At 44.1% G+C, this 19878-nt stretch overlaps 1 protein-coding gene across 1 annotated transcript; it reads right to left on the reverse strand.

The window, feature by feature from the left end:
• Positions 1-49: 49 nt before the first annotated feature.
• LOC308469826 (zinc finger protein RFP-like) lies at positions 50-16786 on the reverse strand. The gene is made up of 7 exons (XM_080992805.1): positions 16373-16786; positions 12063-12158; positions 10854-11084; positions 9296-9318; positions 7015-7133; positions 5986-6018; positions 50-2207 (listed from the first exon to the last, which is right to left on the reverse strand). The coding sequence occupies exons 1-7, from the start codon at positions 16781-16783 to the stop codon at positions 1690-1692; spliced, it is 1431 nt and encodes a 476-aa protein (XP_080848931.1). The 5' UTR covers positions 16784-16786; the 3' UTR covers positions 50-1689.
• Between the last annotated feature and the right edge of the window lie 3092 nt (positions 16787-19878).

Here is a 19878-nt window from a genome sequence, read left to right on the forward strand (position 1 = left end):
TAAGTTTATTTTTTGTTAACAAATGGAGTATTACTTGTATATGGTTGTTGTTTTCCATTAACAGCTCTTTATATGTTGCCCAATCATTTTTCATATTCAGGGTTTTTTTAAGGATATTGCTTCCAGTGGGGAGAGCCACCATTGTGTTTTTTGTTCTAGTAAATTTTTATATTTTTCCCATACCCTGTACACCAATTTTCTTATGACATGATTTAAGAAAGCTCTATGTACTTTAACCTTTGCACAGCACAAATATGCATGCCAACTATACCTGTTATCATGACCTTCAAAGTCAAAAACATCAGGGAGAATCCGCCTCTGTCTTTAGCATCTATCAACAGTTAATATTTTATTCTTGGCTTCTTCCCCGGCCCACTAAATCTAGTAATATCTTTTTGCTATTCTTTGAAGTATCTTGCATTGCAGATCAAAGGTATTGTTTGAAATAAAAATAACATTTTTGGCCATACATTCATTTTAATTACTGCTATCCTTCCCAATAACGAAAAATTTATCCTTCACCACAACTCTAAGTTTTTCTTTATTTCTCTTCAGGTTCTTATATAGTTATCCTTAAAAATATTTATATTCTTAGCTGTTATCCATACTCCTAAATATTAAACTTTCTTCTCAATCGTAAATTCCATTAATCGTTGTAAGTCTTTTTTATATTGCTCTGTCACACTTTTCACCAATACTTTTATTTTACTTTAATTTAATTTAAAACCTGCTACTTCTCCTGACTTGAGAATCTGTTCCAAGACCCTCAGTATGCCAGCCATAGAGTCTTCTACAGTTACCACAAGGTCAAATTTAAACCTTCTTAAGTTGTTTAACACAGAAAAATAACACCAATCAAAATCTACTCATGGATCTAAAAATTTGGTTCTCTCATTGATGCAGTCTGCATTCAATTCCTGGTCAAGGAATATTTTTTTCTATTTACTTATTACTTGCATATGCTTAATATAGATAAATAACAGCAATCAAGATCCCAAACTCATCACCCAGAGTCTTCCCTTTTCCCTTCTTAGAAAGCACAGCTGAACACACCCCTTGGCAAAAAGGAAGAGAGAGGAGGAAGTTGCCTTCTCAGAGGCTCCAACTCAGGACCTTCAGATTATGAGGCTGACCTGCTGCTTCATACGCTAAGAAGGGGGCAGAGAGTGGCATCTCCTCCCCATTTGGGATGGTGGGTAGGGCAGCTCATGGCAGGTCTGGTCTCAGGAGGTAGAGCCAGGTGGTTATAGGAGGTGGAGACAATGTTTTTCCCTCACTCCATCCACCTTCCTTGCAAAGATGCACAACTCACAATTCATTGATATTGACACGTAGTGACAATGCATCACACCTGGTGAGTACCTTCAGAAATGCAACCTTCAGGAATAGTTAACACCGACAGCCCAATCCAAAGCAAGTTTAATAAGGAATGTTAATGCAGGAACCGGAAACAATTAATGTCTCTTGAAGAACTAAATTGTAGAGGGAATTCTGGGGAAGGGGAGGAAAAGGCAAGGAAAACCTGTATCTTGTCTGTTTTGTTATTTCTGCTGATTGTGACTGGAATGAATCTTCTCAAAGGGCTACTGAAAAACTGTCCAAATGGCTCTTGGTGGGGCTTGTTTTTCTCTCAATCACTCTGGTCTGGAGAGAAACTCCTGCTGGGCCTGAGAGGCAGATTTAGTCTCCTCAGGAGATCCTGAGGTGGATTTGATTTCCCTTCAGACAAAAGAAAGGGAGGAGGGTCTCTCCAGAGAATGAGGCTCCTGAGAACGTGTAGAGTTCGGCTCCTGAGTCAGCGTCAGAAAAAGACACACGTCCCCCTTCATAGTCCAGAGTCACCCGGATCCTCCTGGGTTCCTCGCTCAGGGGCAGAGGAGAGGAATCAGGCGAGGGGAAGCCCCAGTACTTTCTTCTCCATTTCTCCACAGCCCAGATCCCTTCCTCTGGGCTTAAGGGAAAGAAGCTCTTTCTCCTCACAGATTTCCTGGCAACCCCCATAGCCCACCATTCCCCACTTTCCACGTTGACTTCCCAGAAATGTCTGCCTGCTCTGAATCCCTCACATCCCAAAATACAAATTCGGTCGCTGAATCTCTCAGGATTGTTGGGCAGGTCTTGATGTTTGTCTCCCCTTCTCACACTTTTCCGATCCTTGGACAGGATGAGGCTGGGATGGGCTGTGTCTGGATCCAGAGTGACATTTGCTGTTGGGGAGAAGATGAGGAAAATAGAAGATTAGGCAGAGTCAGCTGAGAGACAGAAATGGACATCCTGATCCAAAAAACACTCAGAAGAACCAGATTCTCTCTAAAATAAAGGGGATTTCTTTGCATGATTAGTACCCTCCTCTCCTTCTTCCAGACTTCCTCCACAGTAAGTATCTACCTTGTTATTTTTTAAATCAGTTATTTTCTTCTTTTTATGGTGTTTTATTGATTGTGTTTTGTTTTGTCCCTCTCAAAGAGTTTTCTACATGTTTTTATTTTACTTTATTTTTTACTTTTAGCATCTAATATATAGATATTATTGTCACCACCTCACCATCTCCAGATTTCTCTTTTCCTTTTTTAATTTCTTTCCCTTTTTAATCCTTTCCTTTTTTGATTTGTCTGTTTCTTGCTCCCTCTCTCCTTCTTAACTCTTAAATCTACATACATACGCCTCCCCACCCACTTCCATTAGCAACTCCCCCTCCAGGTGATCCCTTACCCCACACTACAGCTAAAATTACCACTGCAATTTATTATCATTGTTATCACTTTCCTTTCTCCCTCTCTCCCTCCCTCTCCTTTTTATTTTTGCTCTAATTCCCTTCCTCCTTCCCTTCTCCTATTCCCTTTCTTCTTCTTCTTTTCCATCTTTTGCCTCTATATTGTTTTGTTTGGTTCTGTCTCTGAGCACACTCTTGCCAGTCTTAAATTTTTAACTCTTTTCTACAAATCCCTAACCCCTCCCTCCACCCCTAACTGGACCCCAATATCCCTTTTCTGTGTATGAGTGCGCAGGCATGTACACACGGGTGCACTCATGAATAACCCCCCCTCAAACACACACCCTCCCTCTGGTCCCACCCCATCGGTCTCTCGTACATCTGCCTGCTAACCCCTTTATGTGAACTGTCTGTCTGTTGATCTACTGGCCTGTCTGCTTGTCTGCCACCCGCTCCAGCAATGGGAACCCCAGAGAAGTCCTTAAAACACAGCCCAGACAGGACACAAATGACCACCTAATCCAGACGCTCTGTAAAAGCCACCAGTCAACAACGCCTGTTCAGCTCAACAGCTCAGCAACACCCAGGAACCACCGCTGCCACAACTCCTAACCACAACACGCCCTTCTCCAAGAGGACACCAAGCAGATCCCAAACCAAAATAATCAGGGAGACTGGGATGATACCAACCAGGGAGATGGTGAACAGCACTGAGAACACAACACACACACACCCCAAGGTGACAACAACCCAGCAACAAAACGAGAACTGAAGGAAATGAAAACGAGACTAACAGAACTACTGAAAGTGTTCAATGACCTGGCCTCCATGTTAGCATTTCAATCCTCCATTGCTGGATGTGTGATATCTAAAGAGAGCCAGTGTGGTGTAGTGGTTAAGAGCAGTAGTCACGTAATCTCGGAAACCAGGTTCGTGTCTCCGCTCCTCCACATGCAGCTGCTGGGTGACCTTGGGCCAGTCACACTTCTTTGAAGTCTCTCAGCCCCACTCACCTCACAGAGTGTTTGTTGTGGGGGAGGAAGGGAAAGGAGATTGTTAGCCGCTTTGAGACTCCTGAAGGGGAGTGAAAGGCGGGATATCAAATCCAAACTCTTCTTCTTCTTCTTCTTGTTACATCACATGTCTGTGTTTACTTTCTAGGCTTGGAAAGTTTGAGAACAGAAGTCAGTCTTATCTCTTCTGTTGTACTGTACTTTTGTACTGTTTCTCTCCCTCCCTCCCTCCCTCCCTCTCTCTCTCTCTCTCTCTCTCTCCCTCCCTCCCTCCCTCCCTCTCTTGGAGGAGAAGTGAGAGGAGGCCATGGTTGCTTTGTCCTGTATATATTGCTCAATAAATCACGGATACTGTCCTCCGGTAAATGCAGCTTTCTCCAGACTCAGGACAGCAGCACACTCTGGACTCAGAACTGATACGCTGCTCCACTTTGGGCTTCGGTACCGATGTCACAGCTCCACTCTGGGCCCATAACCATTCTTGGAACAGACCTGGGGGGCACACACAGCCCCTGGAATGAGACAGACCTCTCCAAGTGTCTTCCTGATGAAGCGCAGCCTGGGACGTTCACAAATCAGTCAGTGCACACCAGTGACACATATCTAAAGACATGTGCACACACTATCAGCAGAGTATAGCAGAAATGATCGTGGAGCGTGAGTGTAGCATTCTAACCCCCTAGACATAATAAAAAAACAGTGGGAGGACGACATAGGCTATGAGATTAACCCCACTCAGTGGACCAGAATGTGGTCTAAACCCCCCTTTAAATCCATATCATCGAAAAGGAAAGAACTCACTCTAAAACTCACCTACAGGTGGTACCTAACACCAAGGAAATTAGCGCTAATACACCCAGGAACCTCACCAAAATGCTAGAGAGGGTGCACCTCCACTGGCACATGCTTACACATGTGGTGGGAATTCCCCCAAATCCAACTATTCTGGACAACAGCCATAAAAGAAATATGCAAAATAACTATGCAGGTATTAGAAATAACCCCAGAACTGGCCCTACTAAACATCTTCCAAGACAATAATGCCCACTCACATCACAAAGAACTCATAACCCACATACTTTCAGCAGCCAGAAGCATCATAACCAGACACTGGAGAGACCTGTCAGGATTAAGCATGGACCAATGGTACCAAATAGTATGGGAAACAGCCTTACTAGAAAAATTAACCAATAAACTGAAACTGACACGGGGACAAATAGAAGACGCCTTCACCCCGGTATGGTTCCCCTTTATCACATACACAGCCCAACAAGACAATGACAAGAATCCACCAACAGCATACGAATCAATATGGTTAACCTGACCCAAAACAGCCACCCACCCCACTCACACATGAAAACAAAGTTAACCACAGCCAATCACAAATGAACAATGATACCCTAGACCAACCCCAACTTCTCTCACCACTAAAGGAACACAAGCAAATAGCAAAGAGAACCTGCACAAGCGATGCTGACACAAAACCCCCTACATATACATTAAGTAAAATAGAAACATTGGTACCCAACCCCACCCCCACTCACCATTCCCCCTTCCACCTCTTTCCCCTTTTTCTTCCTAATGTAACACTAATGTCTCAACAAATGAAACTGAAAATGTAACTTAAAAAAATAAATAAAAATAAAAATTCAATGCAAGTTTGGCTGTGGTAGGGACCTATTGGTTAGTGCCAACACCATCTCCAACATACCTCCTCCCAATCCCCTGAGACGTTTTTTTATATATGTATAAAACGTAATACATAATTTCACCCTAACATGTAAGAATCATGGAATCATAGAACTGTAGAGTTGGAAGGGACCCCAGGGGTCATCTAGTCCAACCTCCTGCAATGCAGGAATCTCAACTAAAGCATCCATGACAAAGATTGGATTGGTATCTATCATAGATGCTTTAGTTGAGATTCCTGCATTGCAGGGGGTTGGCCTAAATGATTCCCTTCCAACTCTAATAATTCCATGACTCTTACAAGGCTGCCTCTGAATTCCTGCTTGTGGACTTCCTGCAGGCTTCAGTTTGGCTCCTGTTGCAAAGAGGAGGATGGACTAGATTGGCTCTTGGGATGACCCAGCTTCGCTCTTCCGAAATGCTTTAGTCACATGGAAAGGCAAGTAAGCAGCTATTAACCAGCATTAAGGTATTGATGATGGTTGCAAAGTCTGCAATTTCTTTTATTTAACCTCAATTATATATCCGTCCACATCCCTCTTGCGAATTTGGGCTCAATCAAAAATTTACCTTCTTGAAGCAGTTGTCTGAATAAAAGAGAGTCTGAGGAAGCAAAAAGATATGAAGCTTAATTACTACTCATTTTCAATTCTGATTCTGTCTTCTGTGGCTTTGGCTACCCCTTCCAGTTTGGTGTCATCTGCAAATTTGATGAGCACCCCCTCATTCCCTCATCCAAGTCATTTATAAAGACGTTGAACAACAATGGGCCCAGGACAGAACCCTGTGGCACCTCACTTATTTTCCAGGATGACAAGGAACCATTAGTGAGCACTCTTTGGGTTCGGTCAGTCAACCAGCTACAAATCCACCTAACAGTTACCTCATTCAACCCACATTTTACCAGCTTCCTTGTGAGAATATCATGGGGGACTTAGGGGGGGGGCAGAACTGACATGATTGGTTAGTTAGTTAAATATTTCTAGTGGGTGGGGGGGCTTGGCTATGTCCATGTTCCAGGCTATTAAGAAACGTGTCCTTTGGGGCTCATGTGTGGTTGATTTCAGGGTTAGCTTGGGAACTCTCAGGAGATTGTGTTGGTTGCAGCTCTAGATAGGGCAGCTGTGGATGGACATCTGAGGAGACAGATCAGGCCTTTTATCCACTGCTGGGAGACAAGCCTGAGCAGGAGGCAAAGAGAGGAACAGGGTGTTTCAAAATGCCCTTTCACACTGCCCTTCAGAGTTTGAGAACCTCAAAAAGGGCCAGTCTGGAGTAGGGAGATGGGTAACAAAAAGTAAGTTCAGCATAATTGTGAACAGATACACATTAGGGAGAAAATCCTGGCTTTGCTATGCACTTTGATTCATGCTTTCTCTCTTTGCGGCAGCCACCATTCTCTTCTATGCACCAGAGTGACAATATTTATGGGGCATTCTGGGGGAAATGAAATGATGGCTGCGGCACCAAGAAGGAAGGCATTGTGAGGATACCCCTGTCTGCAACAGGAACATTAATGCAATACATTAAGAGACTGGAACGCCCAGTTCTGGACTAATATAACGCCCAGGATAAAATCCTTGCTGTAATTTTCATTACTTTTGAATTGCTTCATTGCATTCCCAATTATACGATTTATGTCACAGAATCTGGAAGCCTTCCCCTTCAGCTGTGGAGGGAATGCCCATGGAGTCTCTAAACTCTCTCTTTTCTCATACCTAGTGAAAAGAAAAACAGTGTTAGCCCATTCAAACCCATAATTCCTAGTACATGAAGAAAAATGAACTGAGAGGAGGAAGAGAGTGGCAGAAAGCCTTGAGAAACAGGCAGGCACAGAGGGGTTCAATTCTTCCTCACTACAGACTCCACAGCCAGACATCTGAGGGCCAAAGCAGCAACCCCAGGCCTCTGAGTCTCTCCACTGATGTCTACTCAAAGGAGAAACACCATTATGTAATATCGTCATGCTCAGAGTTTCTCTGCTACAATTTCACTTAATCACCTTTCCTGACAAGAGCAGGAACTATCTGAGGGCGTTGACAGCACTGCTGACATTTCCTTACTCTAGAGCAGTGTTTCCCAACCTTGGGTCTCCAGCTGTTTTTGGACTACAACTCCCATCATCCCTAGCTAGCAAGACCAGTGGTCAGGGATGATGGGAACTGTAGTCCAAAAAAAGCTGGAGACCCAAGGTTGGGAAACACTGCTCTAGAGTTTCCAGAGAAGGTGCAGAAAAGAAAAGAATGGTTGCTGATATCAGCAAATGTGAAACGTTCCTTATAATCTCTATTCTGTGGGTTTGGAACAAGAAGGAGACAAATTGAAATTGCAGAGTTTCGAGAAATTAAAAAACAAAGTGAGAGATTGGCTTCATTATTATCAGATAATGGAGGCATATTATTTGGATAAGAAAATGGGCTTCCAGGTGGAAAAATCAAAACTAGAAACAGAACTGTTAGAACCCAAAACTAAGAATTTGTCAAGAATGTATAACTTGCTGTTGAAATGGAATACTCAGGATGAAACGGTGAAATCTGTTATGATTAAATGTTGGATGTTGGACATAATATCATGTTTGCTGACTGGGAACAGTTATGGACCACAGGTATGAAGTTTACGGCATGTAATGCCTTAAGAGAGAATATTATGAAAATGATATACAGGTAGTACATGACCCCAGTCAAGCTTGCAAAAATTTATCATTTGCCCGATAATAAATTCTGGAAATGTAAAGAAACGGAAGGTACATTCTTTCACCTTTGGTGGACGTGCCCAAGGATTAAGGCTTTCTGGGAAATGATATATAATGAACTGAAAAAGGTATTTAAATATACCTTCTTGAAGAAACCAGAGGCCTTTCTCCTGGGCATTGTCGGCCAATTGGTGCCAAAGAAGGACAGAACTTTTTTTATGTATGCTACAACAGCAGCAAGAATACTCATTGCAAAGTATTGGAAGACACAAGATTTACCCACTCTGGAAGAATGGCAGATGAAGGTGATTGACTACATGTAATTGACAGAAATGACTGGCAGAATCCGAGACCAGGGAGAAGAGTCGGTGGAAGAAGACTGGAAGAAATTTAAAGACTATCTACAGAAATATTGTAAAATTAATGAATGATAGAATGATGTTGGATAGCAATTAAGGGGTTTCCAGCTGTAATGATCTAAGAGAATATGAAAAAAGGGTTATAAATGGGTTAAAATCTAATGGTAAGGATTTGCTGAACCAATAAATTGAAGTGGAATACAAAAAAGGGAGGTATGAGGAGGTCCGGGAAATAAGCTAAAGGAAAATAAGTAATAGAAAATATGTGTGTTTTTAACTGCTTTTATTTTGTATTTTTCTTTTTTTTTTCATTTTTACTGTTATATTTCAAAAAAAAATTAATAAATATATTATATATATATATATATATATATATATATATAAAATCTCTATTCTGTGTGACACCTTGATGCACTTCCCAAGCTCCTGCCGCCTCGTGAGAACTTCCGCATCCCCCCCCCACAAGAGCTCCATGGGAAAGGGGTGTTCAAGGACCGGGGGGGGGGGGGTGTCAACAGTGGATGCTGTAGAGAAGCAAATCTTGAGGGAAGCAACTTAGGCACTTGTTCCTCCCAAGGAAGTCACTTTCTCTTGTTGTGCGAGTACAACAGCTTTGTCACAGTGACACTTGAGTAAGCTAAAAAATATTTGTTTCTTGAACTTGGGAGTGTCCTGCTTTTAGTAAGTAAGATAAGCTCTGCTTAGAATGAGATGCTCTCAGAGGATGAAGCAGACCACCTTTGTCTGGGAGGGTCTGTCCTGGCACAGAGTCTGGACTTTTCTCAGTCTTACAGACTGTTGCCAAAAGAAATGAGTAGAATTCACTTACCTCTGCAAGGTGCTTCTCACATCCTAGAGGGAAAAGAGAACAGAAATCATTGCACACCACAGGCCACTGTAGGAAGACCCTTTAGACCCTGAAATGGATGCCCTCTGGCCCTCTGACACTAGTCTGTCTGCCACATGCCAAAGTTTTGAGCAGGAATATCTGAAGCATTCAATTTTGGTTTGAGTCAGCTTTTGATTTTCCAATTGTCAGTTCTCTACATTTCCACATCAGTTTGCAATTTTTAAAATAGAAATTCATCAGGATTTTATTGTGAATTTATGCCAAAATACATTTTTGTATGCAATTTTGTATGCAAGTAAAGATTACTTAGTTGGAGAACTGCAGTGGAAAATCCAGATGTGCATATGTCAGTGGCCAACTGTAATTGAGTTTGCATATTGATCATAAAGGCAAATGAGGCAGTTTCATCTTTAAATGTAGTTTCAGAGGAATCCTTCCAACCCTAGTTTTCAGGTTTAACTTCTCAGCCTGCATCCAGTTTTGTGTGAAAAAAACTCCCTCTCAGTGCACTTTTCATCATGCAATTCAGACATCAGGAGTCCTACAGGAGAGTCTTTCTCTAGGACATTGTCCCAAATAGTGATCTGTAGGACAGTCCCAGATTTCAGCCTGTTGCCACTTACAATTTTCCTTCTGGAAACAAAAAAACCACCTACAGTATAAAATGCTTCCAAAATTCCAAAGAAATTGGTGTTCAGGTGAGTTTCTAACCCCAGCAATGTTAGCGGATCAGGGAAGTAAAACACCTCATTGTTTCTTTCAGAGAAATGGCCTGGAAAAGGTCAAGGAAGTGTCAGGCGGTTGGTAGAAACCATATAATGTTGTTTGGGGATATTTCACTAACCAAGGACTGGTTTCTTACTGGGCTTAGAAGTACACCCACTAACCCAGGCATAGGCAACCTTCGGCCCTTCAGATGTTTTAGACTACAATTCCCATCATCCCTGACCACTGGTCCTGTTAGCTAGGGATCATGGGAGTTGTTGGCCAAAACATCTGGAGGGCCGAAGCTTGCCTATTCCTGCACTTACCAGTAACAATTGTTCTGAGTTGTAATCAATGTATTGCATTATTTGATAACAGAGCACCATTTTGGACAAATCTCCATGGCTGCTGAAGGTGATCAGCCCAGAAGCTGAGGGGTGGAATGGAAGAGATATTTGGAGGGCAGCAGTGGAAAGGACAGTCTGAATGCAGAGGTGTTGGGGATGTCAGTTTGGATCAAAAAATGGGATCGTGCTCAGTGCTAAAGCTCACTTTTCCTTTCCTTCATTTTTGCTTAGCTCTAAGGTGGCGATAAAGGTCTCTGGGAAGCCCACCACAGGGCATGAAGTGCTCTTTTAACACTGAATAAGCATCCACAATCTGCATTAAGGGGAATAAACCATCTCAGTTCTCTTGGTTGCTCCTGTACATGAGACCTGGCTAGAGGTGCCATTAACCTTTTGAACCTTGAATTGATAGAGAAGGCACACAAAGGTTTGGAGTCAACACTGTCTTCGAGAACAACCTTGTGCTGTTCCTACCACCGTCTTACCTGCAGGAGTTCACTCACTGGCTGCTGACTCTTCTTCTCCATCTCCTGGATGATTTTCTCAAGAGAGGAGAGTTTCCTGGAGAGTCTGGCCAGCTGCTCATCCCTTCTCCCTGCAATCTCCTTCTCTACCTCTTCCATTTCATGCAGCATATTTTTTTCTTGTTCTTCCAGAAACTGGTGCAGTTGTCTGAACTTCTCCACTGCCCTCTGCTTCTCAGATTCTGTTAAATTCTGCAAGAGGAAGGAAGAAAGAGGGAAAGCAGAGCCTTGAGTCAGGAACACAATTCCTCTTCCCTCTCCACTGCCATGCCTGCTGATTTGCAATTTCGCTAAAGCAAGGAGCCTTTTTTTTTTGCCATGGAGGTTCCGTGCACATTTTTGAACCTGGCATAATCAAAATTCTAAAATATTCAGAGAGCCTCCATGGACATTAAAAACTCATCACCAGTGTTCATGATGGCTTGAGTTTCCTAAAGGTTAACAAGAGTGCACATTTAGAAAGACCCTTAATTAACAATATTTATGGTAAATCAGGATGTCCCTACTAATTCATATTCAAAAGAGTTGGGCTGCCTCAGGTCAAATAAATTCAATTCAGTTTGCATTGAAAGGTGAAATTACCGTATTTTTCGCTCTATAACACGCACCCGGCCATAACACGCACGTAGTTTTTAGAGGAGGAAAATCCATAGGCATGCCACCCATAGGCATTCCCTCCATAACACGCACAGACATTTTCCTTTACTTTTTAGGAGGAAAAAAGTGAGTGTTATGGTGCAAAAAATACGGTACCTCATAACTACTTTCAGAAAAAAATATGCAGACCAAAACACAACAATCCTTTGAAATACACACTCCTATGAACTTTCCAGGATTAGCATAGCCAGGTGATGTGTGCAAAAACACGCATAATCTAGGGTAAAGTAGGCATAAAATATGTTTATGAGTGCAAATAATGGTGAAAAATGAATGGAAAAGGTACAGAAGAGTGCTTTGCAAAAATACACATATTGGGGAAAACAATATTAAAAATCTTGGTAGAAGGGAAAATTCGTACTTAAATGCTGGTGAATTTTCAGAAGTACTTTTTAAAAATTAAAATCACATGCTGATGTAGAAGAAAGAGAAATGGATTTCCCCATCCCTCCTCAGTCCTGACTTGATTCTTCAAATACTTTCTCCCTCCCTAGTAACAACTGTGACACTTACAAGGAGGTCTTTGCTTTCCTTGTCCAGGGCTGCTTGATAGGCCAGAATTTCCCCTCTCTCTTTCCTCAGAATCTCCAGGCGGCTGCAGATCTCTCCCTAAAGAGGAAATAAAATCTCAGGTTTGATTGAGATTGAGAAAGAGCTGATCTAAAACACCCACCCACCCCATTCGCACATGAAAACAAAGTTCAACACAGCCAATCACAAATGAACAACCACACCCTAGGCCAACCCCAACCTCTCTCACCACCAAAGGAACACAAGTGAACAGCAAAGAACCTGCACAAGCAACGCTGACACCAAACCCCACATATAGTAAGTAAAATAGTAAAATAGAAACATCGCCACCCGACCCCACTTCCACTCATCTTTTCCCCCTCCCTCCCCCTTTTCTTCCCAATGTCTCAACAAATGAAACTGACTTGTAAAAATGTTACATGGGGGGAAAATATACAAGAGAGAGACATTGCACACACTTTTGTAAATCAAGAAAATCTTTAATAATAAAGAGAGAGAGAGAGAGAGAGAGAGGGGTTGACTTCCAGTGCCCTGATATTAGTGGTCTGGGACTATTTAATTTGCTTTCTTTTTTTCAATTTCATTTGTTCATTTTATTTTAGATTAGTTGAAACTTCTGGGAAAGAGTATTTTGTATATCTCAATTTGGCACAAAAGAAATTAAATCCTACCAAACAACACCAAAATATTCCTGATCTTTCTCGCTCTCAGAAATTCATAATTTAACAGTGATTTTATATATATAAACTTAATCCGTTCTGGAAGTCTGTTCCAAAACCAAAGTGTTCCAAAACGAAGGTGCACTTTCCACAGAAAGTAATGCAAAATGGATTAATCCATTCAAGACGAACCCTAAAACAGCAATTTAACATGATTTTACTATCTAACGAGGCCATTGATCCATAAAATGAAAGTAACAATCAGTGTCCTGTACTATAAAATAAATAAGACAGTATTGCAGATGATAAAAATTAAAATTCTTACCTGCACTGACCATAGTCATTGTTTGGATGGGGGGCTTTTATTCATTTCCGCAGTCACACAATCAATCAATCAATCAATCAATCAGTAGCTGAACTGGGTTCAACACAGCCACAAAAACAAATTACAGTGGTACCTCAGGTTACAGACGCTTCACGTTACAGACTCCACTAACCCAGAAATAGAACCTCGGGTTAAGAACTTTGCTTCAGGATGAGAACAGAAATCGTGCAGCGGCAGCGCGGCGGCAGCGGGAGGCCCCATTAGCTAAAGTGGTACCTCAGGTTAAGAACAGTTTCAGGTTAAGAACAGACCTCCAGAACGAATTAAGTTTTTAACCCGAGGTACCACTGTAACTGAAAAAGCCTCAAAAACGCAAAATAACTAACAAAAACAAAAGCACCAAATACAGTGGTACCTTGGTTTTCGAACATAATCTGTTCCAGAATAATAATAATAATAATAATAATAATAATAATAATAATAATTTATTATTTATACCCCGCCCATCTGGCTGGGTTTCCCCAGCCACTCTGGGTGGCTTCCCAAAAAAATACAGTGGTACCCCGCAAGACGAACGCCTCGCAAGACGGAAAACCCGCTAGACGAAAGGGTTTTCCGTTTTGGAGGCGCTTCGCAAAACGAATTTCCCTATGGGCTTGCTTCGCAAGACGAAAGCCCATAGGGAAATCTCCGGGGACCTCTTTTAAATGCTAGCGGTGGGGAGCAAAGCCTGGGCGCGCTGATCTCAGCGCGCGCAGGCTTCGGCATGCTGGCAACTCTCCGCAAGCAGCGGCAGCGCTGCCGCTGCTCGCGGAGAGGTCCGCGAAGCCTGGGCGCGCTGATCTCAGCGCGCGCAGGCTTCGGCATGCCGGCAACTCTCCGCAAGCAGCGGCAGCGCTGCCGCTGCTCGCGGAGAGGTCCGCGAAGCCTGGGCGCGCTGATCTCAGCGCGCGCAGGCTTCGGCATGCCGGCAACTCTCCGCAAGCAGCGGCAGTGCTGCCGCTGCTTGCGGAGAGGTCCGCGAAGCCTTGGCCGGACAGCTTTTGAAGGCAGGCGGGGGGGACAAAGACTTTCGCCCCCCGCCAGCCTTCAGAAGAGGTCCAGGACCTCTTCTGAAGGCTGGCGGGGGGCAAAAGTCTTTGTCCCCCCTGCCTGCCTTCCCAGGGGCTTTTAAATCGCCCCGGACAGCGGAGAAGTCCTCCGCTGTCCCGGGGCGATTTTAAAATGCCGCCCGCCAGCATTTTAAGATCGCCCCGGACAGCGGAGAAGCCCTCCGCTGTCCCGGGGTTTTTTAAAATGCTGGGGTGGGTGGGAAGAAAAGCCCTTGTCCCCCCCCCCCCCCCCAGCCTTCAGAAGAGGTCGGGGGACAGACTGTCCCCGGACCTGGTCTGAAGTCGGTTTCCCTAGGAACACATTAATTGATTTTCAATGCATTCCTATGGGAAACCGTGCATCGCAAGACGAAAAACTCGCAAGAAGAAAAAACTTGCGGAACGAATTAATTTCGTCTTGCGAGGCACCACTGTATTAAAATACTATAATACATCAAACATTAAAAGCTTCCCTAAACAGAGTTGCTGTTTGATTTCCGAAATGTTTGAAAACCAAGGCGCGGTTACCAGAACACTACTGGTTTTTGGAAACCAATGCGTTTGAGAACCAAGGTACCACTTGTTGGGAAAAAGCACCAAGGCAAAAGCCAGCTCCAGATGGCTGGAATGCAAAACAGTGCAGATGTACTGTTGGGGAAAAGGTGGAGCCTATTCTCTGTACTGAGCACCGGATGTTAGCTCAGTGTGTCATATGACCTGTGCTGGAAGTACAGGGGAGGAGTAGTGACTCTTCTGATGGAGACTGAAGGGTGCAGACGCATTTCTATGTACTGTTGAGTGACAGGAATAAAACATGTAGAAAGGACTCCTGTCTGTCTCATTTCCCCTCCCTGGGGAGAATGCAGGGAGGGAGAGAAGCAGAGAGAAGCAGAGGGTGTGTTCTTCTCACGTTTGAGGAGGATCGCCGGGTTTGTTTACCTAGCCTGCCGGGAGTTGCAGACGGACGGTAAACAACAGTATCTCGCTCAATTGCCTCGGGGGAGGCCAGGTACCTCTGCCTGTGGGCTGAAGATACTGACACCACTCTCTCTCTCTCTCTCTCTGTGTGTGTGTGTGTGTGTGTGTGTGTGTAATTTTCACATAATCTATTTTAAAAAATCACAAATTATCATATTTATTTTTCTTCGGCTTCCCATATCACTCAATAAAACATCGTATCTCAAATCTCATTACTGCCCATTTGTTTCTAACAATGCATAAAATATGAACATAAAAATAACAAGTCCTTATTTTTATGTTGCTCATAGTATATATCCCTATCTCATATTGTAATGGAATTAAAATATTTACTTAAGTAATCTGAAAAAGGTTTCCACTCTTCTATGAGAGATTTTTCATTGCAGTGGCCAGAGTCCACCTATTCATGTGCCAAAATTAACTCTTCAATGTTTTCCATTTCTGGAGAAAAGATGTTCTTGCTGCAGTCAGAATCCACCTAAAAAACTCCTTCAATAGGAATATTGCTCTCTGGTCTTCCCACAAGTTCAAAGAGGCAAGCTGTGGGGAGGCTTGGATGGGACCTTTATTTTTTCTATTTATTCAAAAATAGTAAAAGTAATAAAATAAGAGCCCAGAGGAAAGGAGACCCAATTCTGAGTTCTCATGGAGAAGTTTGCTTCCCCCGTACATTTTGCAGGTGCTACTTTCATTCAAGAAGTCATTTGCAATTTCAGATGGGGGAGATCCCCAGGGCCTCAACCCTGCCTAGGACCCCACTGCACTCCTTCCCACAGCAGCAACCAAAACAAGTGTGCTGCCTCCTAGTAGCTGCTCCTCCACTGCTGAATAAGACATTGCCAGCTGCCATTTAAGGGGTCAGATCCTGGCTGCCAGTAAGTCCCTCCAGTTGACTTTTATGTTTATATTTTATGTGTTGTTAGTCACAAAGAGGCAGTAAAGAGTATTGAGTTACAAGGTCTTATCAGGCGACATGGGAAGTCAAAGAAAAACAAAGATGGCAATTTGTGCTGTTTTTAAGATGGACTGGGTGAAAACTTAATAGATATATATTTTTTTTGAAAAACAATTGACCACTATCCACTGTCTCATCCCACCAACTCCCTTTACATAATAAGCAACCAGCATTTAGATTGCTGTTTAGGCAATTAATGTCATACGGAGTTCTGACTTAAGAGAAAATGGCCCAAGAAAAATCCACAGCTCTCCCCTTCATGAAGATCCACTTTTATTTCCTACCTTGTACTCTTCGGCAGCCTCCTCCAGAGGAATCACCTTGTGATTTTCATGTTCCTTGGATCTGTCACATACCACACAGATAGGGGTTTCGTGGACTTTGCAGAAGAGCTTCAGGGTCTCCTGGTGCTTCTCACAGACCTTCCCTTTCCCAAGGTGAAGACACAGCTTCTTGGCTATTTCTACCACGTTGGCCAGGTGACGGTTGGAGATGAGGCTCCTTCTCTGGACTCTTTCTCTGCACTGAGGGCAGAAAGCCTCTGCCTCCAATTTCTCCCAGCACTGGACTAAGCAGGATCGGCAGAAGTTGTGCCCACACTCTGAGATGGTCACTGGATCCTTGAAATACTCCAGGCAGATGGAGCAAGTGGCTTCATCACAGAGATCCTTTACGGGTCTCTCAGCAGCAGCCATGGCTCCCTCGTGTCAATGAAAGAGTTAAATTTTCATCAACTTTGTGGTTGTCAGGAATTCTACTTTTTGAAATATGGCAACCCTAGATCAAACAGGATTGCAGAAGTTGTGCCCACACTCTGGGATGATCACTGGATCGTTGGAATACTCGAGAGAGAGATGGAACAAGTGACTTCACCACAAAGAGTGGCTCCCTCGTGCCACAGTCCTAGTTGACTGGTTTTGCTTTTCTTCTGGCTGCTGGAAAAAAGGCATGTTTCTGCCCTTTTTCGATCCAGGGGCCTTTTGTTTGTTAGGCAACATGATAGCTGCTACGCTACAGAAACCCAAGGGCAAAGTCTCCCCATGCCAGCTTGCCCATATCCCTTGCCAGGTATCAGAGTCCAGGGGGAAGAGGCAGCCATAGATTCCACACACACCCAAAAAAGCTCAAAGGTCTCAGTGCCCTATGATAGCTCAGCTGGTAGAACAGAGAACCGGAATCTACCATTCAAGGCAACCTTAGGTCAACTCCAGAGAGCTCCTGCTTTGCCAAGGCTTCTGGTGGCAAAAGTTCTGCACAGCAAGGGGAGCATTCTTTTGGGCAGTGCCCATCAAAGGGAATGTACAGACTTTGCAAAAGGAACATGGCATTTAACCTTTGCCAAAGCCCGGGATTGAACCAGGGACCTTTAGATCTTCAGTCTAACACTCTCCCAGCTGAGCTACTTTGGCTGCCCAGGGCAGAAGCAAGCAGCATTCTAGTTCCCCCAAAAAACAAGACACCAGAGTTGCTAGTAGAGACGCTGTCTCCCCAGGGCATGAGAAAGGAACCCATTTATTCTGGTTTTGGATGAGGGACCTTTGAATCTTTAGTCTCCCAAGTGAGCAGCTTTGCCTACACACAAACTAGGATTCCCTGACACAAGATTCAGAAGGGTCCATAGTTTCACACAGCAAAGGGAGTTTTCTTTTGGGGGCAGGCTATATTGGCAGTCTTCTATGGACTGTCTATATTGATTTATACATTTAAGTGAGGTTCAATGGAATACTTTTATTGTTGTTGTCAGCTGATGATGTTTCTCTTCTTCTCCCCCATTTGTAAAGACAATAGATTTTAAAAAGAAAAATTGAAACGTCCTGCAGTTGCTTTGGCAAGATGTGTTCCCCTTTTCAATCTACACTGGGCCCACCCCCTCCCTCTCCAGAAACTGAACGGCTGACAACTGGAGGACAAAGGACAGAGCAGAAGGTTGCTGCTTCAAGTCTCTTGCTGGAGAACATGAGGCTGGGCCATCACAATTTTTTTGGCAAAAATTATGGACAGAGGCCTCTTTTGTTTCACATGACATCTAATGAAGCACAATAGGTGTCTGAAGGGTATCTCTGCCCGGGTCTCTGTGGCGCAATGGGTTAGTGCATCTGGCTGTTAACCAGAAGGTGGTTTGAGCCCACCCAGGGACAGTTGTGTGCACTCTGCCCATGAGGAGGTGGCCGAGTGGTGGAATGTTAATTTGTGGTTCTCTTTGTGCACATGACTTTCCACCGTCCTCGGCTCTTTCTCCTGCTGACTGGAGGCTCTGTAGAGTAAACTTTTGGCTGGCTGTGCTGTCCTTTCCTCTCAAAAAGGGGAAAAGGCAGAGGAAGGAATGTACCCGCTTGGACTTGATCATAAGATTGGGAGCTGGGGGCACTGTTATACAGTGGTTCCGCTCCTTCCTCCTGGGCCGTGTCCAGAAAGTGGTGGTGGGGGATGAGTGTTCAGACCCCTGGGCTCTCACTTGTGGGGAGCCTCAGGGTTCTGTCCTCTCCCCCATGCTTTTTAACATCTACATGCAGCTGCTGGGAGAGATCATCAAGGGGTTTGGGTTGGGTGTTCATCAGTATGCGAATGATACCCAGCTCTACCTCTCTTTCAAATCAGAACCAGTGAAGGTGGTGAAGGTCCTGTGTGAGTGTCTGGAAGCGGTTGGAGGATGGATGGCGGCTAACAGATTGAGGTTGAATCCTGACAAGATGGAAGTACTGTTTTGGGGGGACAGGGGGTGGGCGGGGGTGGGGGACTCCCTGGTCCTGAATGGGGTAACTGTGCCCCTGAAGCACCAGGTGTGCAGCCTGGGAGTCATTTTGGACTCACAGCTGTCCATGGAGGCGCAGGTCAATTCTGTGTCCAGGGCAGCTGTTTACCAGCTCCACCTGGTACGCAGGCTAAGACCCTACCTGTCTGTGGACTGTCTCACCAGAGTGGTGCATGCTCTGGTTGTCTCCCGCTTGGACTACTGCAATGCGTTCTACATGGGGCTACCTTTGAAGGTGACCCGGAAACTGCAATTAATCCAGAATGCAGCAGCTAGACTGGTGACTGGGAGTGGCCACCGGGACCACATAACACTGGTCCTGAGAGATCTGCATTGGCTCCCAGTACGTTTCTGAGCACAATTCACAGTGTTGGTGCTGACCTTTAAAGCCCTAAACGGCCTCAGTCCTGTATACCTGAAGGAGCGTCTCCACCCCCATTGTTCAGCCCAGACACTGAGATCCAGCGCCGAGGGCCTTCTGGCGGTTCCCTCATTGTGAGGTGAGGTTACAGGGAACCAGACAGAGGGCCTTTTTGGTAGTGGCGCCCACCCTGTGGAACGCCCACCCATCAGATGTGAAGGAAATAAGTAAATAAGTAAAAGACATCTGAAGGCAGCGCTGTTTAGGTAAGTTTTTAATATTTAATGCTGTATTGTTTTTAACATTTGATTGGAATCCGCTCAGAGTGGCTGGGGAAACTCAGCCAGATGAGCGGGGTATAAATAATTTATTATTATTATTATTATTATTATTATTATTATTATGGCAACACCATGGATGGGTGCAGCTAATTGGAGCCTTTTCCTTTCAGAGAAGAGATCCTGGCCTAGATCAAGTGAGTTGTGGAGCAGTCTTCTAGCCTTAGGACTTTTGCAAAGGAAAAGTATGGATTTGCACATTTACAAGTTCTATCCGATGCAACAGCAAATGGGAGCAGCTGCCTAGTATAGGTTCAATCCATCAACCTCTGGGTTATGGTGTGACTCATTAGCCTGATTTTCACTCAGCAAGATCTGTTCTTCAAAACCTGAACTCTA

Source organism: Podarcis pityusensis (genome assembly GCF_964106645.2).
Source record: "Podarcis pityusensis genome assembly, chromosome: 2".
Classification (NCBI taxonomy): domain Eukaryota; kingdom Metazoa; phylum Chordata; class Lepidosauria; order Squamata; family Lacertidae; genus Podarcis; species Podarcis pityusensis.

Excerpts from the sequence above, each read along its gene's own strand:
- LOC308469826 (XM_080992805.1), bottom strand. The coding sequence starts at position 16,783 with ATGGCTGCTGCTGAGAGACCCGTAAAGGATCTCTGTGATGAAGCCACT. Across the intron at positions 12,159-16,372 it reads AGGCTGCCGAAGAGTACAAG|GGAGAGATCTGCAGCCGCCT; the intron begins GTAGGAAATAAA and ends TTTCCTCTTTAG. Across the intron at positions 6,019-7,014 it reads TGCAATGAAGCAATTCAAAA|ACTCTCTTTTATTCAGACAA; the intron begins GTAATGAAAATT and ends TTGCTTCCTCAG.